We start from the raw sequence: 24,375 nt of genomic DNA, 5'->3' as shown, positions 1-24,375 counted from the left end.
ACAGTAATCTCTAAGTATATTACATGTTTTCAATCCAACTATTCTGAGCAACTATAAAAAAAGAGTATGTATGTTCAAAATATTTTAAAATAAATCTTGAATGGCATTAATTTGCACCAGGCCTCAATCTTCTTTTCTTTCCTTTATTTCCACAAACTTGGACCAATTAATGGTCAAGCTTATGGTCTATTATGATGTTCCCTTTTATTCACAAACTACAGGTGTCCCAGCTCAACATATTCTCTGACCCAAACAAGAAACTTACGTGCTTAAATTTGGAATCAAACATAGGCCTGCTGAAGCCAGATCTGCACATCAGGTGTCTCGTTATTTGTTTGCTGGCTTCAGACTTCCCCGATCCTCTCTCTCCACTGCCAGAAAACAGAGAGAAAACTCAAGTTTAGCATCTTGGAGAATGTAGCCAACAATTCAATGAGCAGCCATGATCCTGATACAAAGGTGGTGAGGGAAGGAGGGAAGAACCTTTCCTGAGTGTATGGTATCATCTAACTCTTAGCTTTGATTTGCTCATCCGAAATATTTAGTACATGTGTACTCGGTCACGTGCCCTCTGTCGTTCCGGACGCTGAGGCAGCATATGAATTTGATGAACGTCTGCCATCCAATGTTTTGTGCTCAGCTTTGTAAATGAACGTAAGTGAGCGGGACCCCAAGGGACGGCCTCTACAGTGAGGATGAATGTGTCCTGGAGCAAATGGCCTTGTAAAAGCTTTCTGAGCCTCCCAGGAAAGACATTACACCTTCCTTGGCCAGAGTTGACCAGGAGAGTAAGGTGCCTGGCACACGGCAGATCCTAAAATGGCCACTTGCATCTTGAGGCTTCTGTCAGTCTGACGTTTCACGTTCTCCATTTTCCTTGAATCCAGGAAATAATAGTAACCAAACTTGTTATCTGTAGTGACATTTTTGATGTTTCTCAAAACTCATCCAATTTCTATAAATAATTGTACTATATTCCTGACATGAGAGGATAGAGGATTATATAAAATTCCAACACAGTTATTACTTACTAAATACCAAAGTGGTCTAATACAAAATAAAGTGGTTAGTGCTTCCAGATAGAATGCTCAGGAAAAGTCTTTACTCATCTGATAGCTTAAAAAGTAAAATATATATATATGTATACACACACACACACACACACACACACACACACATATATCTTTACTAGTGCTTTTTGGGCTTCTCCCCTGATTATTTGTACTAATGAATTGGAGGAAAGGGTGTTTGCCAGAAAAGAAGCTGAAATGTATTTTTTTATCCAAGTCTCCAGCTGCTAACAAAATACTTCCCTTCCCCGCATCCGCGCCGACCATGAATATTTTAATGACTTTCAGAACCACCACTCTGGCAGCCTGAGGGGAGCAGGTGCCAGAGGCCCACGCAAGATAAGGAGCTCCTTTTCTAGGTTCAAGGACATTTGCTTGTAACCTTCTAATTTCAGAGCAGAAACAATTTAGATCACTCGTGTTTGAAATTTCACTTCTACCCTTGTATTCGCTGTTATAAATTGGATGGTTTATAAATCTTGATTTTGTAGAGATTCTGCTCACATTTACGCAGGGTTGGATCTTGAAAACACCATTTTCCTTTTAAAAATGGCGCTCCTTCTTTCAGATGAAATTTACTAAGGGCCTACTATGTGCCGGAGTCTAGGCCAGGCTGCAGAGCTCAAGAGGTGCATCCGTGGGCAATCCGGGGGGCATCATCCATCATCCGGGGTGCTCTCCAATGAACACCAAGCACATCACGAATGCATACTCAAACTGCAGTGGAGCACAGCAAACAATGTGCCAGCAGGTGGAAGAAACCAGGGAGGACTTTGGGGGGTAGGCTCATTCTTGGAGAAAGGGTAGCAAAGGCAGCCTTCACCCAACATGAAACACTCAACCGGTTCTTCCGCAGCATCTATTCTGAAACCGGAAACAGGTGGTGCATGGACGATGGTGAACGCAGCCGGCAGTCTGCACAGCTGGGAGGGTGTGCGGCTGCACTGGAGGTCACGTGAGTGCCTTCCCCGCTCTCGCCACTGCGCATGCTCTGTCACTCCACGTGGGGGTAGACAGAATGATCAATTCTCTTACCTGGCCAAAATCACTAGCAATTTCAACCATCTCATAAAATCTCAAAATGGGCATATTTTGTTGAAACTCTGAGTAAAATACAAGGAAATTAAAAAAAAAAAGGATACAGCACAGGGCAGGGTAGGATATCATATTGCAACTAAATATCCTAGCATGATGTGTTCAAGAAATATCCCTTGATCTGAAAACCCAGTATATGATTAAACTAGAAACTGACGGAGGATTTTGGGCAGTGCCCATCATGGACCCATAGAAATCTGAAAGCTTATTTGAATAGCCTTGTCTGCAAAACCTGCACGTGACAGAGGCTGACCTTATTCTGCTAACTTCACAAGTTACTTCTATGTTCAGCTTATAACATTAATTTGGATTTGCTCAACACACTGTTAGGATAATGGATTTTTGTCACATGTGCTCTGACAATTAATTAAAACCATCTATCAAGGCCTTCAGAAAATTAAAGATAAGATTGATTATGGTGAACACCAGACTCTCAGTTATAACCCACGATAAAGATCTGAAAATTATTAAAAACTGTTTCTCAATATGAAGCTTTGTGTGCTAGAGAGGCCTATAATTATCAATCAAGTGAAAAATAAAATAGAAATTTGAAAATAAAAGTTAGAAATTCCTGCTCCAGTCCTAAGTTATAGGACATGTATTCCAGGAATATTTGCATTTTGATCTCCAAATCTTAAATTATCCTTTGTAAATGCTGGTTATGAGACACAATAGACTCTTGGCTGTGATCTTTTCTTTCTTTTTTAATTTATTGTCAAGTTAGCTAACATACAGTGTAGTCTTGGCTTCAGGAGTAGATTCTCATGATTCATCACTTACATACAACACCCAGTGCTCATCCCAACAAGTCCCCTCCTCAATGCCCATCACCCATTTTCCCCACCCCACCAACCCCTCCACCCACACCAACCCTGCTTGTTCTCTGTATTTAAGGGTCTCTAATGGTTTGTGTTCCTCTCTGTTTGCATCTTATTTTTCCTTCCCTTTCCCTGTGGTCTTCTGTTAGGTTTCTCAAACTCCACATATGACTGAAATCATGTGATACCTGTCTTTCTCCAGCTGACTTATTTCACTTAGCCTAATACTCTGCAGTTCTATCCACGTTGTTGCAAAGGGCAACATTTCATTCTTTTTCATTGCTGAGTAGTATTCCATTGTGTGTGTGTGTGTGTGTGTGTGTGTGTGTGTGTGTGTGTGTGTATGCCACATCTTTATTCATTCATCAGTTGATGGACATTTGGGCTCTTTCCATAATTTGGCTATTATTGATAGTGCTTCCCTGATCTTTTAAACAATGTATTTAGTTGAGTTCTAAACTTACTAATTTTAATGAATTAGTATAATAAATGCAGAAAGCCTTTATCGTAGTCAAGACAATCAAGGAAGTAGAGAAGCCATATAAAAACATCAATCCTGAAAGAAGAGGATGACTAAAATAGTAAGTCCCTGTGATCACACATTTGTTCTTCACTTCTTGAAACCTGAACAAGAGTGCCTGGGTGGCTCCGTTGGTTGTGTGTCCAACTTTTGATTTTGGCTCAGGTCACGATCTCATGGTTCATGAGCTCGAGCCCTGCATTGACCATGGTAGACCATGCTTGGGATTCTCTCTCTCCCTCCCTGTCTGCCCCTCCTCTGCTCTCTCTCTCTCTCTCTCTGAAAAATAAGTAAATAAATAACCAAACAAACATTAAAAAAGAAAAAAACCTGAACGAGGAAAAAAAGTTTTTTTCAGAAAGACTGAAAGACACATGGCGTTATTAGCCTTTAAAAATGTCCCAAAGAGGGGCACCTGGGTGGCTCAGTCAGTTAAGCGTCCGACTTCAGCTCAGGTCATGATCTTGCAGTCCATGAGTTCGAGCCCCGCATTGGGTTCTGTGCAGACAGCTCAGAGCCTGGAGCCTGTTTCAGATTCTGTGTCTCCCTCTCTCTCTGCCCCTCCCCTGCTCATGCTCTGTCTCTCTCTCTGTCTCAGAAATAAATAAATGCTAAATTTTTTTTTAAAAATAAATAAAAAATAAAAATAAATAAATAAATAAAAATGTCCCAAAGAAATACTAATTCTGCAGAATATTAGCAAGTCCAACTGGAAAAGCAATCCCATGAGCAAATTCATGTAGAAAGCACTGGGTTAAAGATAAATGGGTTTTTATTGAGAAGGGCACCTTTGGCGATGAGCACTGGGTGTTGTATGGAAACCGATTTGACAATAAATTTCATATTAAAAAAACGATAAACGGGTTTCTTTACTAAAAGAACTTGCTAGATATTATGAAATCTGTAGCAGGCAGACTCCCAAAGGATATGATTCTTTGGCTCCTCAGAGCTTCGCTAAGACCTATGCGTTTCAAAAGAATTAAGCAGATTCAATAAGAACTTAGGAAAACCCACGGATTTGTGCCCAGCATTTTAGGGAAGGCTGGGTGGGCTGCCAGAAGCCTCCTTGAGCAGGCTGCAGGGGGCAAGCCACGCACTGGTGTCTGGCTTGGAGAGTGGGGAAGCTTTGTTCACGCCCAGAAGCCAGACTATGGGTTCACATCCCACATATGGCATCCACTGGACCCTAGACTAATTACTCACCATTTACTAATTCACACTATTGGGCTCACATCCCAGATTCACTATTTACTGATCACGAGGCCCTAGACTAGTTACTCCTTATAATACACAGTCACCTGACCCATAAAATAGTGATGCTAAAGCTATGGGTAAGGCAATACACAGAAAGTACCCAATGGAGGGTCTGGCACTATGTTCTCAATACGTATCAGTTGTTACTACTGCCCACACTATTATATACTCCCCATAATCTCATGGGTTTTTAAAAGTGTTCCCCTTTTCATCAAAGTTACACTAGAAAACCCAACAGAGCAGATAAAAATAGAGTTGCTTGATTGGAGGATGGCGGAGGCCTCCCCTGCTGCCGGTGCCCCTCCCATCTGGGGACACTTCAGCACAAGTGTGAAAAAACTACTTGTATGCTACTTTGAAAATCAGAACATTGAAGTTTGCAACCACCAATCATACCCTCCACTGAACCAAAGTGATAATGTAAAAGTACATAAATAAGTGCTTACTTAAGTATTTAGATGTCTTTCGGGTTCTATGCAGTTGTCCATCTTTACTCACTTTCATTTCACTTTGAGGAGTTATGGAAAGCTTTATTCACACATTTGTTTCCAGTCAACACTACTGATTATAACTCAGGCAAAGCCATGAAGGTTACAGAAGTCCCCTCTGGTAGAATTTTCTCCTAATAAGAAATGTATTTCTTGGGACACCTGGGCAGCTCAGTCAGTTGAGCAACTGACTTTGGCTCAGGTCATGATCTCACGGTTCATGAGTTTGAGCCCTGCATCGGGCTCTGTGCTGACAGCTCAGAGCCTGGAGCCTGCTTCTGATTCTGTGTGTCCCTCTCTCTCTGTTCCTCCCCCACTCACACTCTGTCTCTCTCTCTCTCAAAAATAAATAAAGGTTAAACAATTTTTAAAAAGAAACATAATTCTCAATGCAGATCTTGTTTTAATACCTAAATAATTTTAAATCATTTATCAGTACATAATCACATTTCACCTCTACTCTCTACTTCTTGTGGTACTTGTGTGTATGGAAGAGTGGGGGGAAGAATTTTTGCTGTGATGTAAATCACTGTCATGAGCATCTGGTAATTTATGAGCTAATGCTACCATTATGTTTCAGTATAAAATACTTCCGGGTATATACTTTGGGTAAAATACAAGCAAACATAAATACCCAGAGTGTGTGGGAAAGCCCACATTTGTAAGGTAATAATTTGTGCTTTGTATTTGAGCAGCACCACATTTTGTGAACCATGGTTCGCTAACAGCAGGTGCATTTCCTTCCCCAGGGTTTCTAAGGCTTGAAAGCAAAAACACCCTGGTTCTAAGTAGTAAATCTTCCAAATGAATTGAGTTTCAGGTTAAGTTTGTTGGTATTGATTCAGCCACACTTGGGGCTATTTCTAATAACAACAATGTCTCTCCTTTGTAACGAGTCAAATGTACTTATTGCCAAGACATACTGGACTGCCGGGTGCTGAGGAAGTAAATAAACAGAAACCACGAGAAATGAGGACAGCTTGACCGCCAAGCCTCCAGCATGACGCCGAGCATCCATTTGGCCAGGCGCGGGGTGCACTCACCTGAGAATGAAGCACTGGGACCGCTGCTCCTGGAAAAGCTGGTGGAAGGCCCTCTCTGCACAGGAGAAGATGTGGGGCGGCAGGGAGGAGCAGGGCTGCCCCGAGCTGCTGAGATAAAGCTGGGAGACCTGCAAAATGTGTGGGACACAGATGTCTGTGAGAAGGCTCCAGCTCATCTACCTCAGGACACAGTGGACTTCTTTCCAATACACAAATGTGACACAGTCTATTTTTGAATCTCATTTGTAACTACAAAACGTCTGGGAAATTATGCTCTTTCAGCACGTTTTAAGGGTTCACCATGATAAAACAGGGGCATATCCTTGATCCTGAATTACTTGGTCCACAGGCTTGAAATTATTCTGCTGTCCTTAAGCAGAGCAACTGACACAAATCCAGTTTAATAGACACCCACGGAGTAAGCTGAACCTGGGCTAATTTACATCAAATGCAATATCTCTCGGCGACATTTCATTTCCGTAACATAAGATAGAAAGGGTTTTTAATCCGAATAGAAAGCAGTTGCAGTTGAAACACAGAAGAATCTACAAATCTCTCAGAAAAACAAAAATTAACTTAATTTCAGTGACACAGTGATTGATGAGGATTGCCATGGTTCCAGTGTTTTTAGTCCTTTTGAGTTTCTAGTAAATTCTGCTACATTAGAATTAATCATGAAATGACAGGGAGGTGTATGAGCTATGAAGAAATAGCACACTTACTTTTTTTTTTACTTATTTTTTTACAAAGTAACTTCCCTGTAGCCTCAAGGATGTCAAGGTTGGGAAGTTCAGAAGAAGATAGAGGGATGAATCCAGACAAGACAAAAGGGCCTAGAGGCTCAGTGTGCCTGTCCTGTGATGGTGGCCTGGGTCTTGGGCTCTGTGGGCATTATGTGGTGATGGGAAAGACCTGAATGAGGCACCCTGACTCGATGGTCACACTGCATCAGGAGCAATTTCCCGATTCCAATGGTGGTATGCGGATTACACAGGTGAATGCCTTGGTTTGCACAATGTTTGAAAATGCACAAGGCATATACTCAAGGTTGATGGGACACCATGCCAGCAAATCATTTGAAAATGGTTGGGGAGAAAAAGTTGTTTGTGCTATTTATCTGCAAATTTTTCATATGTCTGAAATTATTTAAAACCATAAGGGAAATAATTTTTTTAAATGGACTAAATGATCTACAGCTATAAGAAATAATTGGATGAATCGCACAAACACGATGTTGAGTGCAATCTATCAGACACAGAGAGAACACTCTCGATGATAAAGTATAAAAACAGGTGGAACTAATCTACACTGTTAAGAAGTCACATGCCCTTGGCAAGCTACTAGTGATTGCAGAAGAGTGAGAGTGTGGCTTCTGGAGAGCCAGAAATGTTCTGGATCTGAGGGCTCATGAAAATGTATCCATCTGGACACTTATAAATCCATGAGTACTATATCTCAATAAAAACTCCAAAAAACCCAAAATCTGTAAACACTGGTTCTGGTGCAGAGACCAGAAAAAGAGATCAGTGGAACAGACTAGAGAACTCAACCCAAGCCCACACATGGGTGGGGATTTAGGGCACAAAATGGGCTGTTTCATGCATCAGTCATACAGGATGGTGTTCAAAAAACCGATATTAGTAAAGGAAATAAACACTGATCTCTAGCTCATGTGATATGTAAACATGAATTCCAAATGCATTTAAGTCCCAAATATAAACAGCAAAACATAAAACATTTACACAAGTAAAGAGAATAATACTGTCATGATTTTGGAATAAGTAAATACAGTTCCCAAGTACAAATTATAATGGGAAGGATGACTTAATATCACAACAGCACATGTGACAACTGCTTTTCTACCACAAACATCAAACATACAGTAATGATGATAAAAGTCAAAGACAGAGAGGAGATTAAGCTGTGCATAGAATCCATATATTATCCATGTCTTATAAATAACTCCTACAAATATATGCCTACAAAGAAAAACTGGAAATAAAATTGAAAATTGGACAAAGAATATGAACAGAAGAGAATAACTAATAAGCATGAGAAAAGATCAGTAACGCTGTTATCCAAGGAAATCCCATTTCAAACAGCAGGGTAATAGATACAAAATACTGGTAACTTTATCAATGGCACAGTAATAATAATAATAATAATAATAATAATAATAATAATAGGGGTGTCTAAGTGCCTCAGTCGGTTAAGCCTCCAACTCTTGATTTTGGCTCAGGTCACCATCTCTCGGTTGTGAATTCGAGCCCTGCATCGGGCTCTGTGCTGACACCTAGCAGAACCTGCTTGGATCTCCTTCTCCCTCTATCTCTCCCCCCCCCCCAAATAAATAAATAAACATTCAAAACAATAATCATAATAATAACAGTAATAATGGCTTACACTTGATGTGTGCTTGCTACTGTTCTAAGCACTTCATACTTATTCATCTAATTCTTGTAGAAATTTACAAGTGGGGTATGAGAATCCTCTCCCTTTTTACAGGTGAGGAAACTGAAGCAAAGAAGTTAGCGACTGGTGCAAGGTCACATGTCTAATTAGCGGTGGGGTTGGTTTCAAAAGGAAGTTTTCGCCAGCACTAGAAAAATGCATCTGCAGTACTGAGGGTTGTTCTTGCTAACTGGAACAGTGATTTAGCAACAACTTCTAAACTGAAGAAGGTAGGCTTGACCGCGAATCTCTCTGAAGAAACTCTTGCACGTCGGCAAAAAAGCACACACAAAACAGTTCTTAGCACTCTTTTGTAAGAGCAGAAAACATGGCAATAATTAAAAATGGGTATAGGGTTTAATGGATGAATATAAGTGATTGTGTTTTAATGTGATAAAATACTATAGGACATTTAGAATAAATTATCTAGACCTAAAACTATCAATATAAAATATTTTTGAAAGCACAGTGACTAATGAAAATTTTCTTTCTTTCTTTTTTTTTTTTTGGTAAATGGATATGGTTTGTATGTCCTCTGAATGAATTAAAACAGAAAATAATGAAAAAAATAAAAAATGAAACAGAAAAAAAATGGTATATGCAGTTTTTTCTTGCATGTGTACAACAGGACCCCCCTTATCCACCAGTTATATGTTCCAGGACCCCCAGGGGACACCAAAAACCACAGAGAATACCAAACCCTATATACACTTTTTTTCCTCTATGTACAGAAATATGATAAGGTTTAATGTATAAATTAGGCACAGTAAGATTACCAACAACAACTAAGAATGAAATGGAACACTTATAACAATATGCTATAATAAAAGTTGGCGGGCGCCTGGATAGCTCAGTCAGTTAAGCTTCTAAGTTTGACTGAGGTCACGATCTTGCAGTTCGTGGGTTCAAGCCCCGTGTCGGGCTCTGTGCTGACATCTCAGAGCCTGGAGCCTGTTCTGGGTTGTGTCTCCCTCTCTGCCCCTCTCCCACTCCTGCTCTCTCTCTCTCTCTCTCAAAATAAATAAACATTTTAAAAATTTTAATAAATAAATAAATAAATAAATAAATGTTGTATGAGTATGGTCCCTCTCTCAAAATAACTTCTTGTCTTGTACTCACGCTTCTTCTTGGGATGATGAGAGATGATCAAATGCCTATGTGATGAGACAAAGTACAGTGAGTATCGCAGGCACGTGATGTAGCATCAGGCCACTACTGACTTTCTTTTTTTTTTCTTAATTTTTTAATATGTTTTTATTTACTTTTGAAGGAGAGAGAGAGAGACAGAGCATGAGCAGGGGAGGAGCAGAGAGAGAGGGAGACACAGAATGGGAAGCAGGCTCCAACCTCTGAGCTGTCAGCACAGAGCCCGACATGGGGCTCGAACCCACGAACTGCGAGATCGTGACCTGAGCCCAAGTCGGACGCCCAACCAACTGAGCCACCCAGGCGCCCAAGGCCACTACTGACTTTCTGATGCTACATTAGAAGGAAGATCAGTCCCTGGCTGACCGTGGGTAAGTGAGACCATGGAAAGCGAAAGCTCAGATAAGAGGGGGTGATTATATGTGTGTATGTATAAAGATTAGATGAAAGGATAATAGTTTCAGGGAAGTGGTTGTCATTGCTCATGAAAAGGAATTTGCCTCTGTTGATAGCACACTACACCATCTGATCTAAGACACCATATAATTAAAACATAGCTTTATTTTCTGTACTGCACAGACAATAAACGTTACAGTTAAACCAAGGCACGATGTGTTCTTACCACTTCTTTATAGCTGCATCCCAATCTCAGGAGAGCATTTGAACAAATATGACTTCTTTATTTGAAATAGTTTTCAAATTTTTGTATTTTTGGTTATTCCAGAATTTAAAATGGCTATCAAAATAATTAATGATAGCAATGTATACACTATAACTCATAAACTGACCAGGGAGTATTAGCCTAGCTGTATTTTCTTGTAGGACAAATATCTGTTCTTTTTGAACACTTGTACTAACACCATTTCACATCCCAAGTCCAACATGGGCCTGATCAAACTCTAACAGAATGCTTTCAAACTCAATCTGTAAAATCTTGCTGAGAATTTCATTAAACGTTACAAACAAAGCCAGACAGAAAAGAGCCAGGAGCATATATGACTCCTACGCCATTTCTTCAAACTACTTAGTGTCACATCTTCTATTTAGGCAAAGTTTTACGAGGCATTAAAGGCGTAATGGATCTTGGGTATCTAAGTTTTTTCATGATTAACTAATAACCTTTCTCAGATCTCTTTTCTTATAAGCCTTCTCCTTTCCATGCAGTGTTAGAGTTTACACTGTAGAATATTCCACAGCTACCACCTGCTAAGACTTAGCTTGATGCTGATTCTATGCTTTATATGTAATGTCAGAACAAAATAATAATGTCAATAATAATAATGCCAATAACTTAATAATAATATTAAATAGATAATAATTAATTCTATTTTTTCCTAGTGAAGCTTGAAGATTTTCACTGACACAGTTCTCGTTTTCTGACAAGCCATGTAACCTTTAGATTGGCTACCATTGCCTTCAGCATTAATAACATTATTGCGTATTCTCATGTGGTCCAGCAAATATCATCAGCGTCAGCCACTCTCTTTCGCGCGTGCCTTCTCTCTCCGCTTCACCTCATTCTCTCCCCGTCTGCATCATCTGGAAACCAGAGGATTCTGGTCGGCGGAAATTTTAAGTGCTCTGTTGTAGCTCATGGGGGACATGGCATCACGTCAGCCTCACTCATGGGTACCTCCCTGTGCTGGACTCTCTAGTTCCAATGAATAAGGTCTTTCTTTTTTAAAGAATCTTCCCTCCCTCTTTCCACCATGCACGACCCCTCTCAGTAAACTGCTGGGAGACTGAAGAATCCTGCCCCATTCGGATGTTTGAAGCCAACCACGCAGTCCCACAGCGGATGAGAGGGCCAGGCCCAGGCCCCCCAGCTGTCCGGATCCCATAACCCGTGGAACCTTCCTGACGTCAACAGCATGACTCATAGGGGCTGTTGGCGTCACAGTATGGTATGAATAGGTCACTCTACTTGTGTGAGTGGGTTACCTACTCATTGTCTACATATCTATATATAGATGACATATTCTGAAAAAAAGGTGTTTTACAAAGGAGCACATATAATAATTTAAAAAATTGCCTGAGGGCTTGGCATTTGTGCTGAGAGAAGAGTCCGTCACGCATTTTGCTCTGGGGTTAGGTGACCTGGATTTAAATTCTGTCCCTACCATCGTGGAAGGCTTTAGAAAATTTGCTAAATCCACATGAGGCTTTTATCACCTCCAAATGGAAATAACAATTCTTATACTGATTGCGTTGCCTTTTGTGATTATGTGACGACATACGTGATGGCTTTTGCAGCAGGCCTGCCACGTGATGAGCCCTAGACAGCACCAGGTCTCTTTCCAGCCCCACTCGTCCAGAGGCAATGAGCTCTGCTCAGTCCCTCCAGCTCCGTGCCAAACTCGAACACGCAATGGGAATATTAGGAGACCGACAGTAATCAGAATCTGAAAGCTAATGAAGCCCTAAGCCAGGCGTCCCACACTAATGCCACTTTACACAGTGGGACAGCTTAATCTCATTGCCAGTAGCAGCTGAAAATGGGTACGATCATTTTTGTGCCCTTGTGTACGCAAAACCATAATTTTGAGAGATAATCTCCAGGTAGTTTATCTGGAATGGTGTCATCATTTCGTACAGGGGAAATGTCCAGGTGGTAGATCTTTGGTTTATGAAGTCCATGGTAACGGTCATGGTGAGGAATACCTGAGAAAAGCCTGATGTTGTTGCTTGAGGGGATAATTGTGTATCTGTTGCTGACGTGTTCCCCCTCAGGACGTTCACTTGTTCACTGGTTTCCGCAATGATACAAACACCAAGATGTTCATCCTTTCTGATTACTACCTCGACAATGTGTTAGATCTGGTTCTTTAGTGGCCGCCATCTGTCTCGTCACTGTTGTCTCTCCATCCCTCCTCCCTCCTGTTCCTCCTCCCCCTTTAACTCTCCTCCTTCTTCATTGCTTTCTATTATTTTTCTCCCTCATTCCTTTTTTAAAATGTTTATCATTTTGAGAGAGAGGGAGAGAGCACAAGCAGGGGAGGGGCAGAGAAGGAGGGAAAGAGAGAATCCCAAGCAGGTTCTGCCCGGTCACAGAGCTTGCCACGGGGCTCAAACTCACAAACCATGAGGTCATAACCTGAGCCAAAATCAAGAGTTGCTTAACCAACTGAGCCACCCAGGTGCCCCTCCACCTCATTCTTAAATGTGGTATGAGTCTTAGAAATCTTACAAAATGAAATACTCATGTGAATTATTCCTAATCTTGCATCCGATGTCAAATCTCAACATTATTTCAATTTAACCTCCAAAAACTTCACATATTCACCTGAATCTGGTTTTTCCTCAAAATTTTTTCTTTTCCTCCATGTTCTTTTTTGTTATGCATCCTTCTAGACCCACAAATTAAAAACCTGTGTCTCCAACAGATGCCCTTCTCTTTATTTTTTCCTCAAGCTTTTTATCAGTGCATATTTTACCTAAATAGATTTATTTTCCTCTTACTTTCTATGCCAGCGTCTGTTGGAAATGATAGATATAAAGGATAATACATATAAGTTATATGTTGCATTCACCATTTTAAGTTTTAATGAACTGTTCCTGCAAAAATCTCAATATATCATATCTTGTTCCTACAATAATATAGAAATAAGTTTCTTTTTTTTAATTTTTTTTATTAACGTTTATTTATTTTTGAGACAGAGACAGAGCATGAACGGGGGAGGGTCAGAGAGAGAGGGAGACACAGAATCGGAAGCAGGCTCCAGGCTCTGAGCCATCAGCCCAGAGCCCAACACGGGGCTCGAACTCACGGACCGTGAGATCATGACCTTAGCCGAAGTCGGACGTTCAACCGACTGAGCCACCCAGGAGCCCCTAGAAATATGTTTCTTGATGTGTCTCTCCTTTCTCTGTTAATGTGTATTTCTGAAAGAACTGAAAATACAGCTTGATATTTGAAGGTGTAAAACTGCCACACTGTTAACACCGTAAAAACAAACCACAAAGTCACAGGCTTGTTTCATTTGAGATACACTATATATTATAACATGATAAATAATGCCATACTAAAATAATTTATTATGTTAAATTTTCCCTAATACTTAGAATTTGACCTCTAGGTCTATAGAAGCATTTAAATAAAATATATGTATCTATATATTTTATTCAATTAGTTAAAACTAGCTTTTGTCTCACCAGAAGATTCTTACTGAGTCTAAGATCAAATGTAAAAACATAAATGTAAGCCAGGAACAACACACTAAATGTCAACGTTAAATAGCAGGGGTTCTCTCTCTCTCTGTCTCTTAAATTGAATAATAATGAACTTATGAAAAACCAAAGATGAAGAATTCTGTAAAGCTTGTGTAAGGCAAAGTAAAAAGCCCCAAATACTTATAAAAGGAAAAAGTTCAAAATATAATGTTATAATTTAAAACAACTACCCAAATTAAACTCCAAGAACTTAGAAAGAAGGAGACAACAGAAATAAAGAAGCAGAAATCAATTATATAGAGAATAAATATACACTAGAAAAAAATTAAAAGTCAAGAGATGCTTTTCTTTGAAAAGAATAATACAATCAATAAATTCCTAGCAAACGGATTTTAAAAAGTCAGAGAAGGCCCAAATTACCAACATATGGAATGAAAATAAATCACTCAAATTCTACACACATTAAAAAAATAGGATCATGAATAATTATATGCCAAAAACTTTTGAAGATTAAATGTAAGAAACAGAATCCTTGAAAAACAAAATTACTAAAAACTGACATCAAAAGAAATAAAAACACGAGTAGTCCATATGTCTATCTAATAATCACAGGTTAATGTTACTCCTCTGGCAGAACTGCTGATCCCTCTTGTCCTGGGCTATCATGCGCCCACACAGTCAGACTGCCCAGGGCTAAGGCTGGGATTGGGCCGAGTGGAATAAGGACAGTAGGCAAGGGGCAGTGGTTTCAAAGCAACAGTGGAAGGGACTTTGGGAAGAAGGGTGGAGTTTGGGGTAGTTAGGGTGCACTCTCTTTCTCAGGAGGTGTTTCTGTAAGAATGCTTCAATGATTCCTTGGGAGCTTCAAGAAGGTGATGTCTCTATCCTTTCCCCTCTCCCTCTCCCTCTTGTCCACACTTCCTCTTGCCACCTCCCTCTTCAACTTCTCTGAGCATGTCCCTGTTTCAAGAACCTGTATCTACTCCTCTCTCCTGTTTGTCATGTTCCTGCTCCCTATGAGGGATTCTGCTTTAACTGGAAACTGCCTTGTGAACAAAAGAGAGAGAGAAAGAGAGAGAGAGAGAGAGAGAGAGAGAGCTTGCACAATGATATTTTGATCTCTTACTACTCAAAAATCATACTGTGTTTTCAGTTGCCTGGAATAATTTTCCAAAAGCAATTGCTCTTTTAATTTTGAAAGTCTCATAATTTAAAGTAGAAAGTCATTTGGAAAAATGTATAAATGCAATAATATCCTTTCTTATTCTCACGGTTCTAACATCATAGAACTTTTCTGAAAGAGGTCATGATGTTAAAATAAATACTTTACACCAACTGACCTTGAATTAGTCAGGAAGGAATGGAAAACAGAGTAACGCATTATTTAATTTTAGAAGTCTGTCTAGTGACTACAATTATAGGAAAATTACACATTATAAGTGCAAAGGAATCTTTTGATAAAAATAACATCCCGTTCCATTTTTGTCTCAGGACAAATTAAAGTCACTATTACGCAAATATTCAGTTTAGAGTTTTCTGAGAAGTTTCTGACTTTACTTATTGTTTGCAGGTTTCTTCTCAATCGATCATTTGATATGGATAGGTACGTCTAGTGGGTGTTACCCTACATTATTAAAAGGTATTCAAAATTTTATACTCACCATGGTGGAATAAATTGGAAGCTCTTTGAATGGGTTAACAAGCAAGAGGATGTCTCCAATAAAAGTCTGTTAAAAGAAAAGGATACAAGGGGTCAGTGGACTATATAAATAGGACACTTAAAATTAAAAATTATAGAATTTTTAAATCATTGTGCAAAATACAGAGAACAAATAAAAGCCATATTTTAACATTTTGTGATCCTATGGAGAGTTTGTAAATAAAGAAACACAAAAATGTAATTCAAATAAAATAAAACTGATAGGCTTGTTCCACCGACCACATAACAACTCAAATAACTGGATTCTAAGAATTTCTTTTCTTAAAGGGGCTTTGTGAGAACCAGAGTGAATAAAAAATATAACATTAAAACACATGGCAAAAAATGCTGAAGGTAATAAAGTAATGAGTTCTATGCTGCTACAGAACAATAATAAGATGCATAACGCAAATTTAAAGTACAAAAAAGCAAATATAAATAATTTGCGATTAAAAAAGGACAAGTAATGAGATATAAAGGCACAAAGAACAGATGGAATAAATAGAAACCAAATAATAAAATGACAGATTTAAACCCCAAAACATCAGTAATTACATCAAAGGCAAAACTACTAAATACTCTAATTAAATGACAAAGATTATGAACTGGATTAAAGTACTTTAAATATATAGATTAAGAAAATTAGAAAGTAAAAAGATAAAACAAGATATACCTGCAAACAATAATAACAAAAATGTGATTTAGCAATACTCAATTCATGAAAAAATAAATAAAAGTGATGAAAAGGGACATTGCACAATGATAACATGTTAAACCAATCAGGAATATATGGCAATTTAAAATTTCTATGAGACTAAAATTTAGCACAAAATGCATGAAGCAAAAACAGCTGTAAAGAGAAAAATTCAACACAGTAGTGGGGATTTGCAACCATTTGTTTTAGTAACTCATGGAATAAGCAATGTTGAAATAATTACCACGTTGACTGACTTATACACAACACTGTTAGCAAACAATTGCAGAATATACATTCTTTGAAATTGATCACAGACCAGTTCCATTGTATTTAAAGGACTTGAATCACACAGAGTATGTACTCTGATTATGGCAGAAATAAGACAGAGATTATCAATCGATATCTAGAAAATTACAAAATGTCTAGGAATTATACAATACATCTGCAAATAACCTATGAGCCTAAAAAGGAGCTACAATGAAAATGAGAAAATATTTTGGTTATCTCCTAATTTGTGAGATGCAACTGAAGGTATATTTAGTATGGAAATTATTGCTTGATATGGTATTTATAATGCTAGAAAAGAAGAAAAGCTGGTAATTAACGATCTAAATGTCCTTTTCAAGGAGCACATCCGATTACATTAAATTATACAGAAATAAATAATCAGTATAATAGTAGAAATTAAAAGACTAGAAACAAAAGTCAGAAGGTGGCCTTTGGTGAGTACACTAACAAGACTTCGGAAACAAGAGAAAATGCACAAGCTACTAGTATCCAAAATACGACATTACTACAGACAGTATAGACATGAAAACAGATGAAGAGATATTAGGAATCATACTTTAGTCACTGTGGCTGGATATTTAGATAATGTGATAATGTGACAACAATCCACCATCTTACCAAAACGAACACAGTAAGATATAGAATGTCTCACGACTTTATTTTTCTGAAAAAGAACTTTGAATCTCTAAGAAACCTTTCCACCAAGAAAATTTAAACTTCACTGGTGAATTCTTCCCAACATCAATGCACAAGATAAATGTTACACAAATTATTTTAGAATATAACAGAAAAGGAACGCCATTACATTTAAGAGGCCTGCCTAAACTTGGTATTACACACCTAACTAGTATATTCAAAGAAAGGAAATTTACAGGTTTCTCTTTCATTAAGTACATGCAAAAATCGTGAACAAAATATTGACAAATTAAATCCAGTAATACATTCAGCAGATAATCTGTTTCAACCAAGTAGGCTTTATTCTAGTAATGCAAGGTTGGCTTCATACTAGAAAACCAACTGTTACAATTTATAATGCTAAAGAGTAGGGATGTCTGGGTGGCTCAGTCAGTTGGGCAGCTGAATTCAGCTCGGGTCATGATCTCACAGTCTGAGTTTAAGCCTTGCGTCGGGCTCTGGGCTGACAGCTTGGAGCCTGGAGCCTGCTTCAGATTCTGTGTCTCCCTCTCTCTCTGCCCCTCCCCTGCTTATTCTCTGTCTCTTTCTTAAAAAATAATACATACTAAAAAAAATTTTCCAATACTAAAGAGTAAAGAATAAAAGCCATATGATCATCTCAATACATGTCAGAAAACATTTAATAGCATTCGATGCCCACTCCTGACTGAAGATAATAATAACTTCGAAAAGTATTAATATAAGGAAGTTAATCAAATAACATTCAACTAGATCTATGGCAGGGTTACTGCAAACAACGTGCTTAATGATAAAACATCGAAAGCTTTGCCCTGGGATCCAAAACGAGGTAGGGATGCCTAATATTGTCACTTCCAGTCATCTTTCTATTAAGAGTATCATCCCATGAAATAAAATAAGAAAAGAAAGCAAGGACGCTATCAAGATTTAAAAGAAAAAAACAAAAGCCATTATCTACATACCATATAATGGTATGTGCTGAAAATCCCAAAGAATCTCCATATAAATCCATGTTTACATATGAATTTAGCAAGATTGGCAGATAAAATATGCATATTACAATCGAATTATATCTCCATATTTGTCATAAACAATAAGAAAATGAAATTCCCTTGTAATTTTCAATAAGAAAATAACATTTATTATAGCATTATAGCATCAAAACTTGAAAAATGCCCAGAAACAGGTATAATATAAAGGGTCCAGAGTTCTACACCAAACGTTTAAAAATGTTCCAGAGAAATGAAACACAACCAAAAGAGGGATATTAACCTTCCATGATATATAGAAGACTTCCATGTGTTAAGATCTATCATACTGCCATAGCTATTAAGATCTTTCGGTCCTGGTTTAGACACAAATGGATCCATTCATACAACAGAATATGTATTCTCCTCCCCATGGTCATCTTGTTATGACTGTGGGGGAACACTTCTCTTGCACCACTGTGAAATCACTTCCACCCTAGTAACATACCTTAAATGTTAAAGTTAACACAATCAAACTACCAGAAGAAATACAGGAAACTAGCCTCGGCCAAATTTTATGACCAAGGCCAAATTTTCTTAAGTGGGACACAAAAAAACACTCAACGTAAAGAATTTTGTGAAAATTGCAAACTTCTATTCTGCACACCTATTCCATAGAGCTATTCGCAGACGAAAATGGAAGCCGCCAACTGGGAGAAAATGCTCACAACATGTACATCTAACAAAGAAAGAGTATTCTGAATATATACAAATCCCTACATAGTGATAAGAAAAAGTAACACGACCCATTCATGTTTAAATGCCAATATAACTGAACGGTCATGTCCTGAGCCAAAATGGCCAAGTGAGCAATACACATCTACAGGTCACCATCACCAGGGAGTGGGAAGACGTGCGCTCAAACCACAATGAGATAGCAGACACCTGCCAAGAAGGCCGGAATCCGTAAAAACTAACAGTACAACAGATAAGACTGACTATGCTGTGGGTGGGCAGGGTGTGGAATCCTGAGCTGTGTGGTGGGTAAGCACTCTGAAAAAGTATTTGGGTGTGTCTACGAGGCTGAATGTCCCTGTGATGCTGCCATTCCCGTGCTGGGTTCACGCCCTGCGAACAAAGCTCTACGTGCCCCCCACAGAAATACGTACTCATATTCGCACATTGCCAAAAAAGGCATCAGGATGGTTTCTAACAGTGTGATCCACCCAAGTCACATAATTGTAATGGTATATTTCGAAACCAAAAAGTGGAGACAACTCAAGGGTTCCTCAACCGTAGAGTAAATACATAAATTAGGATATATTCATACAGCAGCTTATTTTACAGAAATATGGGTAGCTATTGCCGCCAGCAACAAGATAGATGATTATCGGAAACATAACAATGAATGAAAGTTGACAGAGGCAGAAGAGAACACCCTGGATGATTCCCTTTAGAGAAAGAGAGAAAAAAAATACAAAATGAATCTGTAGCTATATATACGCCGAAATCTTTTTTTTTTAATTTTTTTAATGTTTATTTACTCTTGAGAGAGAGAGGGAGACACAGAATCTGAAGCAGGCTCCAGGCTCCGAGCTGTCAGCACAGAGCCCGACGCGGGGCTCGAACTCACAAACCGTGAGATCATGACTTGAGCCGATGTCAGACGTTTAACCAACTGAGCCACCCAGGAGCCCCGATACACACTAAAATCTTTTTAATGATTAGGGTCAACTGGGGAAGGTGCTGCTTATATTTCATTTCTTTATGAAGCTGCTGGTTACTTGAGCCTGTTCACCAGCTGAAAATTCATGATGCCATACACCCGTGACAAGTTGTGCCCTATTCTCTCTACGTGCTGTGATGCAATCCAACATTGACTTAGAAGGCTTGGCCACTGTGTTAGAGCCACGTACAGGAGAAAAGAAAAGGGAAATGATTGCCCCAAAGGGGAAGCTTTACAGTGAAGTATCTGAAAATTTCTCAGAAAAATGAAGAATAAGAGATCGAGGGAGAATCGGGAAATGTGCTAGGGAAAGAAAAATGAGGAACTAAAAAAAAAATCGAAACACTTCTAAGTTGCATTTTTCTATTGATATATAATTTTTACTTTGGTCTGATTATTGAATGTATTTGAGACTGCCTTTGCAAATATATTTTGTGATAAACAAAAACATTGTTTTTGATTCCCAGAGTATGAGCTTGTATAAACCTAAGCCATATTCTCAAGAGGCTCTGTTGATGGAAGGGAATGTTATAAAATGTTTTGTTAATTTAGAAACCTACAGATTTCCTTTACCTCACCTTTCTAAAATATCACTTTTTCTTTTTAAGAGAAAGAGTGTGAGCAGGGGAGAGGGGCAGAGGGAGAAGAGAAGAGAGAATCTAAAGCAGGCTCCAGCTCAGCACAGAGCCCAACAGGAGCTTGATCCCATAACCTTGGGATCATGGCCTGAGCTGAAATCAAGAGTCGGATGCTCAACCTACTGAGCCACACAGGTGCCCCTTACTTTTTTTTTTTTAATAGCTCACTTCTAGTGCACCTGAGTGGCTCAGTTGGTTAAGCGCCCAACTTCGGCTCAGGTCACGATCTCATGGTTTGTGGGTTCAAGTCCCGCGTTGGGCTCTGTGCTGACAGCTCAGAGTCTGGTTCCTGCTTCGGATTCTGTGTCTCCCTCTCTCTCTGCCCTTCCCCTGGCTCGTGCTCTGTCTCTGTCTCAAAAATAAATAAAACATTAAAATAATAAAAAAATAAATAAATAGGTCACTTCTGTTAAGTGTTCAGAAGGATCCATAATAGATTGAGTGGAAGGACATGGAACAACATGGTAGGTACTGCATATGGTGGGTGAGGCTTCAGATACAGGCTGGGGGGCAGTGCCAGCTTGGGGAAAACGAGTCTGTCTACAGAATTTCCAATGTCTTCCAAGCTAGACAGACTTCGACTTCTGACACAAGCTAGCCTCTTGAGCTGCTCTTACAAAAAAAAAAAGCCTGCTATATCCCACGGGGTTGCCTAGAGGGGAATGTTCAGTCAGTGGCTCAGGTGAGCCAGGTGCCTACCTGGCTAACCAGATGTTACAGGAGCCTGTGTTTATTTTGTGGAGTTCTTTCGTTATGAGTCTTGAGTCCTACCAGTGTGTTTATAAAAAGAATAAAGAGAATATTGCTTCCATGTTTATCTGCCATCCACAAAGAAATATGATCGCATAGTCTATTCTCTCTGTTCCAGTTGACCGTAATCATTCAGAGAATGAAATGCCTTTATTCTCTGCATTTCCTAGCAAGCAAACACCTCATCGCTTGCAATTAATTTTGTTTGATGGTTTGGGCACGTCCTACTGCTACGGGCTATATGGAACCTTCCCAATCTGATATCCAAATGGAATGCTATGCACTTAGTTAAAAGAGTCAGTTACGTTTGCTCCTGGGTTTTGGCGCGCGCACACACACACACACACACACACACACGACAAAGAAAGAGAGAAAAAGGAAAGAAATAAGGAAAGAAAGAAAGAAAGAAAGAAAGAAAGAAAGAAAGAAAGAAGAGAGAGAAAGAAAGAAAAAAAGAAAGAAAGAAAGAAAGAAAGAAAAAAGAAAAGAGAAACCTACAGATTGTTTTGAAAGATCACCTTATATAACCAGTCAGACTACAGCAAAAAGAGGAAACTCCTGGTTAAACAATTAATTCTTCTGACATGTGTTATGTTGGCACTGATGGGCCAGTGGCAGCAGTGGGGGTCCATTCTGCATATATTTTGAAAGGAAGGTTGCTGAGATTTGCATGAAAGCGTGACTTGGGACATGGAAGAAAGACTAGAACCAACACCGAAACTAGGCACTTTGGGCTGAAAGCTGGGGGAGGAATAAAAGGGGCAGGGAGGGGGGAGGCATGCAGGGAGCGTGGTGGGGGTATGTGCGGGGGGGGGCAGGTCACATGACCAACTCTGAATACAACATCCGCTGAAACCAGGGTTTCTGTATTTGTGGCAAGGAAACTTCCATTTCCAATTCATCATGGACTGATACTTTTGTAAAACGTAATAAAAATGAATTCCTGTAAATGTGACATTGGAAAAGACAAAGACATACAAAGCACAAGCCTGGATTCTTTTCAGATTCAACAGAAGGAAATGAAACCATCAAATTGCTATAAGAGGTTCTAAATGCTTACTCTCCCTGCAGAACGGTAATAAAAAGCTCATACACCCAATGGTTCACAGGATACTTTGAAAATCACTTGTTATTATTCAATCAATAATGTTGAAATTGCGTGTCTACCCATTAAAGGAGAGTTCCAATAACATAACTTAGAGCACTCATCACAAAATTGATCCCAGACGATTTAGCTCTTCAATATTTCAGGTATGGAAAGGAAGAAAATCACATCTCACACGGTGGCAAGTTTATATTTTATGTGAGCTGGAACAAAGCAGGGAATTTTAATTCTGATGGTCCAGAGAGAAAGAGAAACCCAGTGAGCAGAGAGAGTCTAAGAAGAGGGTCCCGTGTCGGGAGGAGCTGATAAACAGCAGGAAATACCTGTCACTTGCGATTGTAAAGTGCTTGACCAGGCCTCACGGTGAGTAAAATCAGCATGGGTCCTATTCTCACTGAGCCAGAGCCCCGCACAGCACCCAAAGATCAATCAAGGGACCGGTAAGGTATAAAATCACAAGCAGTCACAAGAAAGATCCATCACAACTTTATCTGGGCAGGTTTCCTTGAAGACTGAAGAACTTTTGAGGGGCAGTTTGTGAAGCTAAGTGTTTATTTCATGGGGTAGACAGAGAAACTTAGGGGAAAGCAAAACAGGCCGAGAAAAATCCTTGGTGTAGACAGGAAGGCAGCTGCCGGAGGCCGAGAGCATCAACGCTTAGTGTCCGGGGGCCAGATCGTGAATGAAGATTGTGACTGTCCTCCCATGAAAAACGAGAAGCCACAGAGAAGTCAAAGAACGGGGGTTTCAAGATTACACTGGTTCATTACAAAAATTACTCTAGCTCCTTGGGAGGTCAGGTGGAGAGGGAACAAGTTTGTCTCTGGACGGCTGGGAGGCGGTTGGGGAAGAGAGGACAGTGGCCTTGATGAGAACGGTGACTGCCAGGAAGTAGACTAGGTGGGTATCGGGGAGACAGAGGCACTTGAGAAGCATGAAGGAAACACAGAAATCCAAAACAGTTCAAGCAATGGTCTTCTGGCAATATAATTAAGAAGTCAAAAGGAGGAAGTTGTGGTAGAAGAGAAGAAATCAACACAATGCTAGAAAAGGTGAGGGAACGGAATAACAACAATACACAAATCACAAGAGTAACAGGGGCCAAGGTCATCAGGTTTCCCCACTTTATGCCAATGATGTAATTCCCTTCATTTTGATAGAAGCATTTAATTTTACGTGTATTTGCAGAGGCGGCCGATTCATCCAAGCGTTAAGAGGCTGTGCTGAATTTGCGTAGGTTAATCAGCACCTGGCGATTTATGACTGGTAAGGAAATCTCAGGCTTCACATTTACATGAAAATTACTTAATCAATTTCTCGGTAGACCAGGAGAAAAAGGGGGTTATCAAAAAGGGATAGCAGATATGGGCATAATCAGATTTCCCTACAGACATTCTGATTGAATTGCTATGAGTTGAACATAACAAATTCAAGGACAGAGAGAGTCGGACAGAGCCAGAGACTGAGATTACATGGGGTCTAAATTGTTCTGTGTATTGGAAGAAATAACACATATAAACCAGGGCAGAACCACAGCAAATTAATTCTCCATGCCGTTTGTCAACTGTGTCATATATTCATATCCTGTTATCAGAGATGGGCGTATAAAGTATTTACTTTACAGACAAAGCGTTTCCTGATAACTGAGAGGGACAATAGTTTCTCTTTTCACACACACTGACCTGAGGAGTCAACTCTACCTCCTCAGCTTTCTTTTCCAGATCGGGCAGGCTATGTAGAACACAGGAAACAAACGGCATTTTGATAAGTGACTTGAAGATCCTTCTGTTTCTAG

The 24,375-nt window shown here is 39.4% G+C and overlaps 1 protein-coding gene across 1 annotated transcript in view; it reads right to left on the bottom strand.

The window, feature by feature from the left end:
* Window positions 1-24,375, bottom strand: part of MYO16 (myosin XVI) — a 609,750-nt gene that overhangs the window by 287,320 nt on the left and 298,055 nt on the right. Inside the window, 3 exon segments of the mRNA XM_043582911.1 lie at window positions 266-371; window positions 6,289-6,416; window positions 15,717-15,782. Of these exon segments, the coding sequence (XP_043438846.1) occupies window positions 266-371; window positions 6,289-6,416; window positions 15,717-15,782 (300 nt within the window).

The sequence above is a fragment of the Prionailurus bengalensis genome, chromosome A1, assembly GCF_016509475.1.
Source record: "Prionailurus bengalensis isolate Pbe53 chromosome A1, Fcat_Pben_1.1_paternal_pri, whole genome shotgun sequence".
NCBI lineage: Eukaryota > Metazoa > Chordata > Mammalia > Carnivora > Felidae > Prionailurus > Prionailurus bengalensis.
This window is presented reverse-complemented; position numbering and strand designations above follow the sequence as displayed.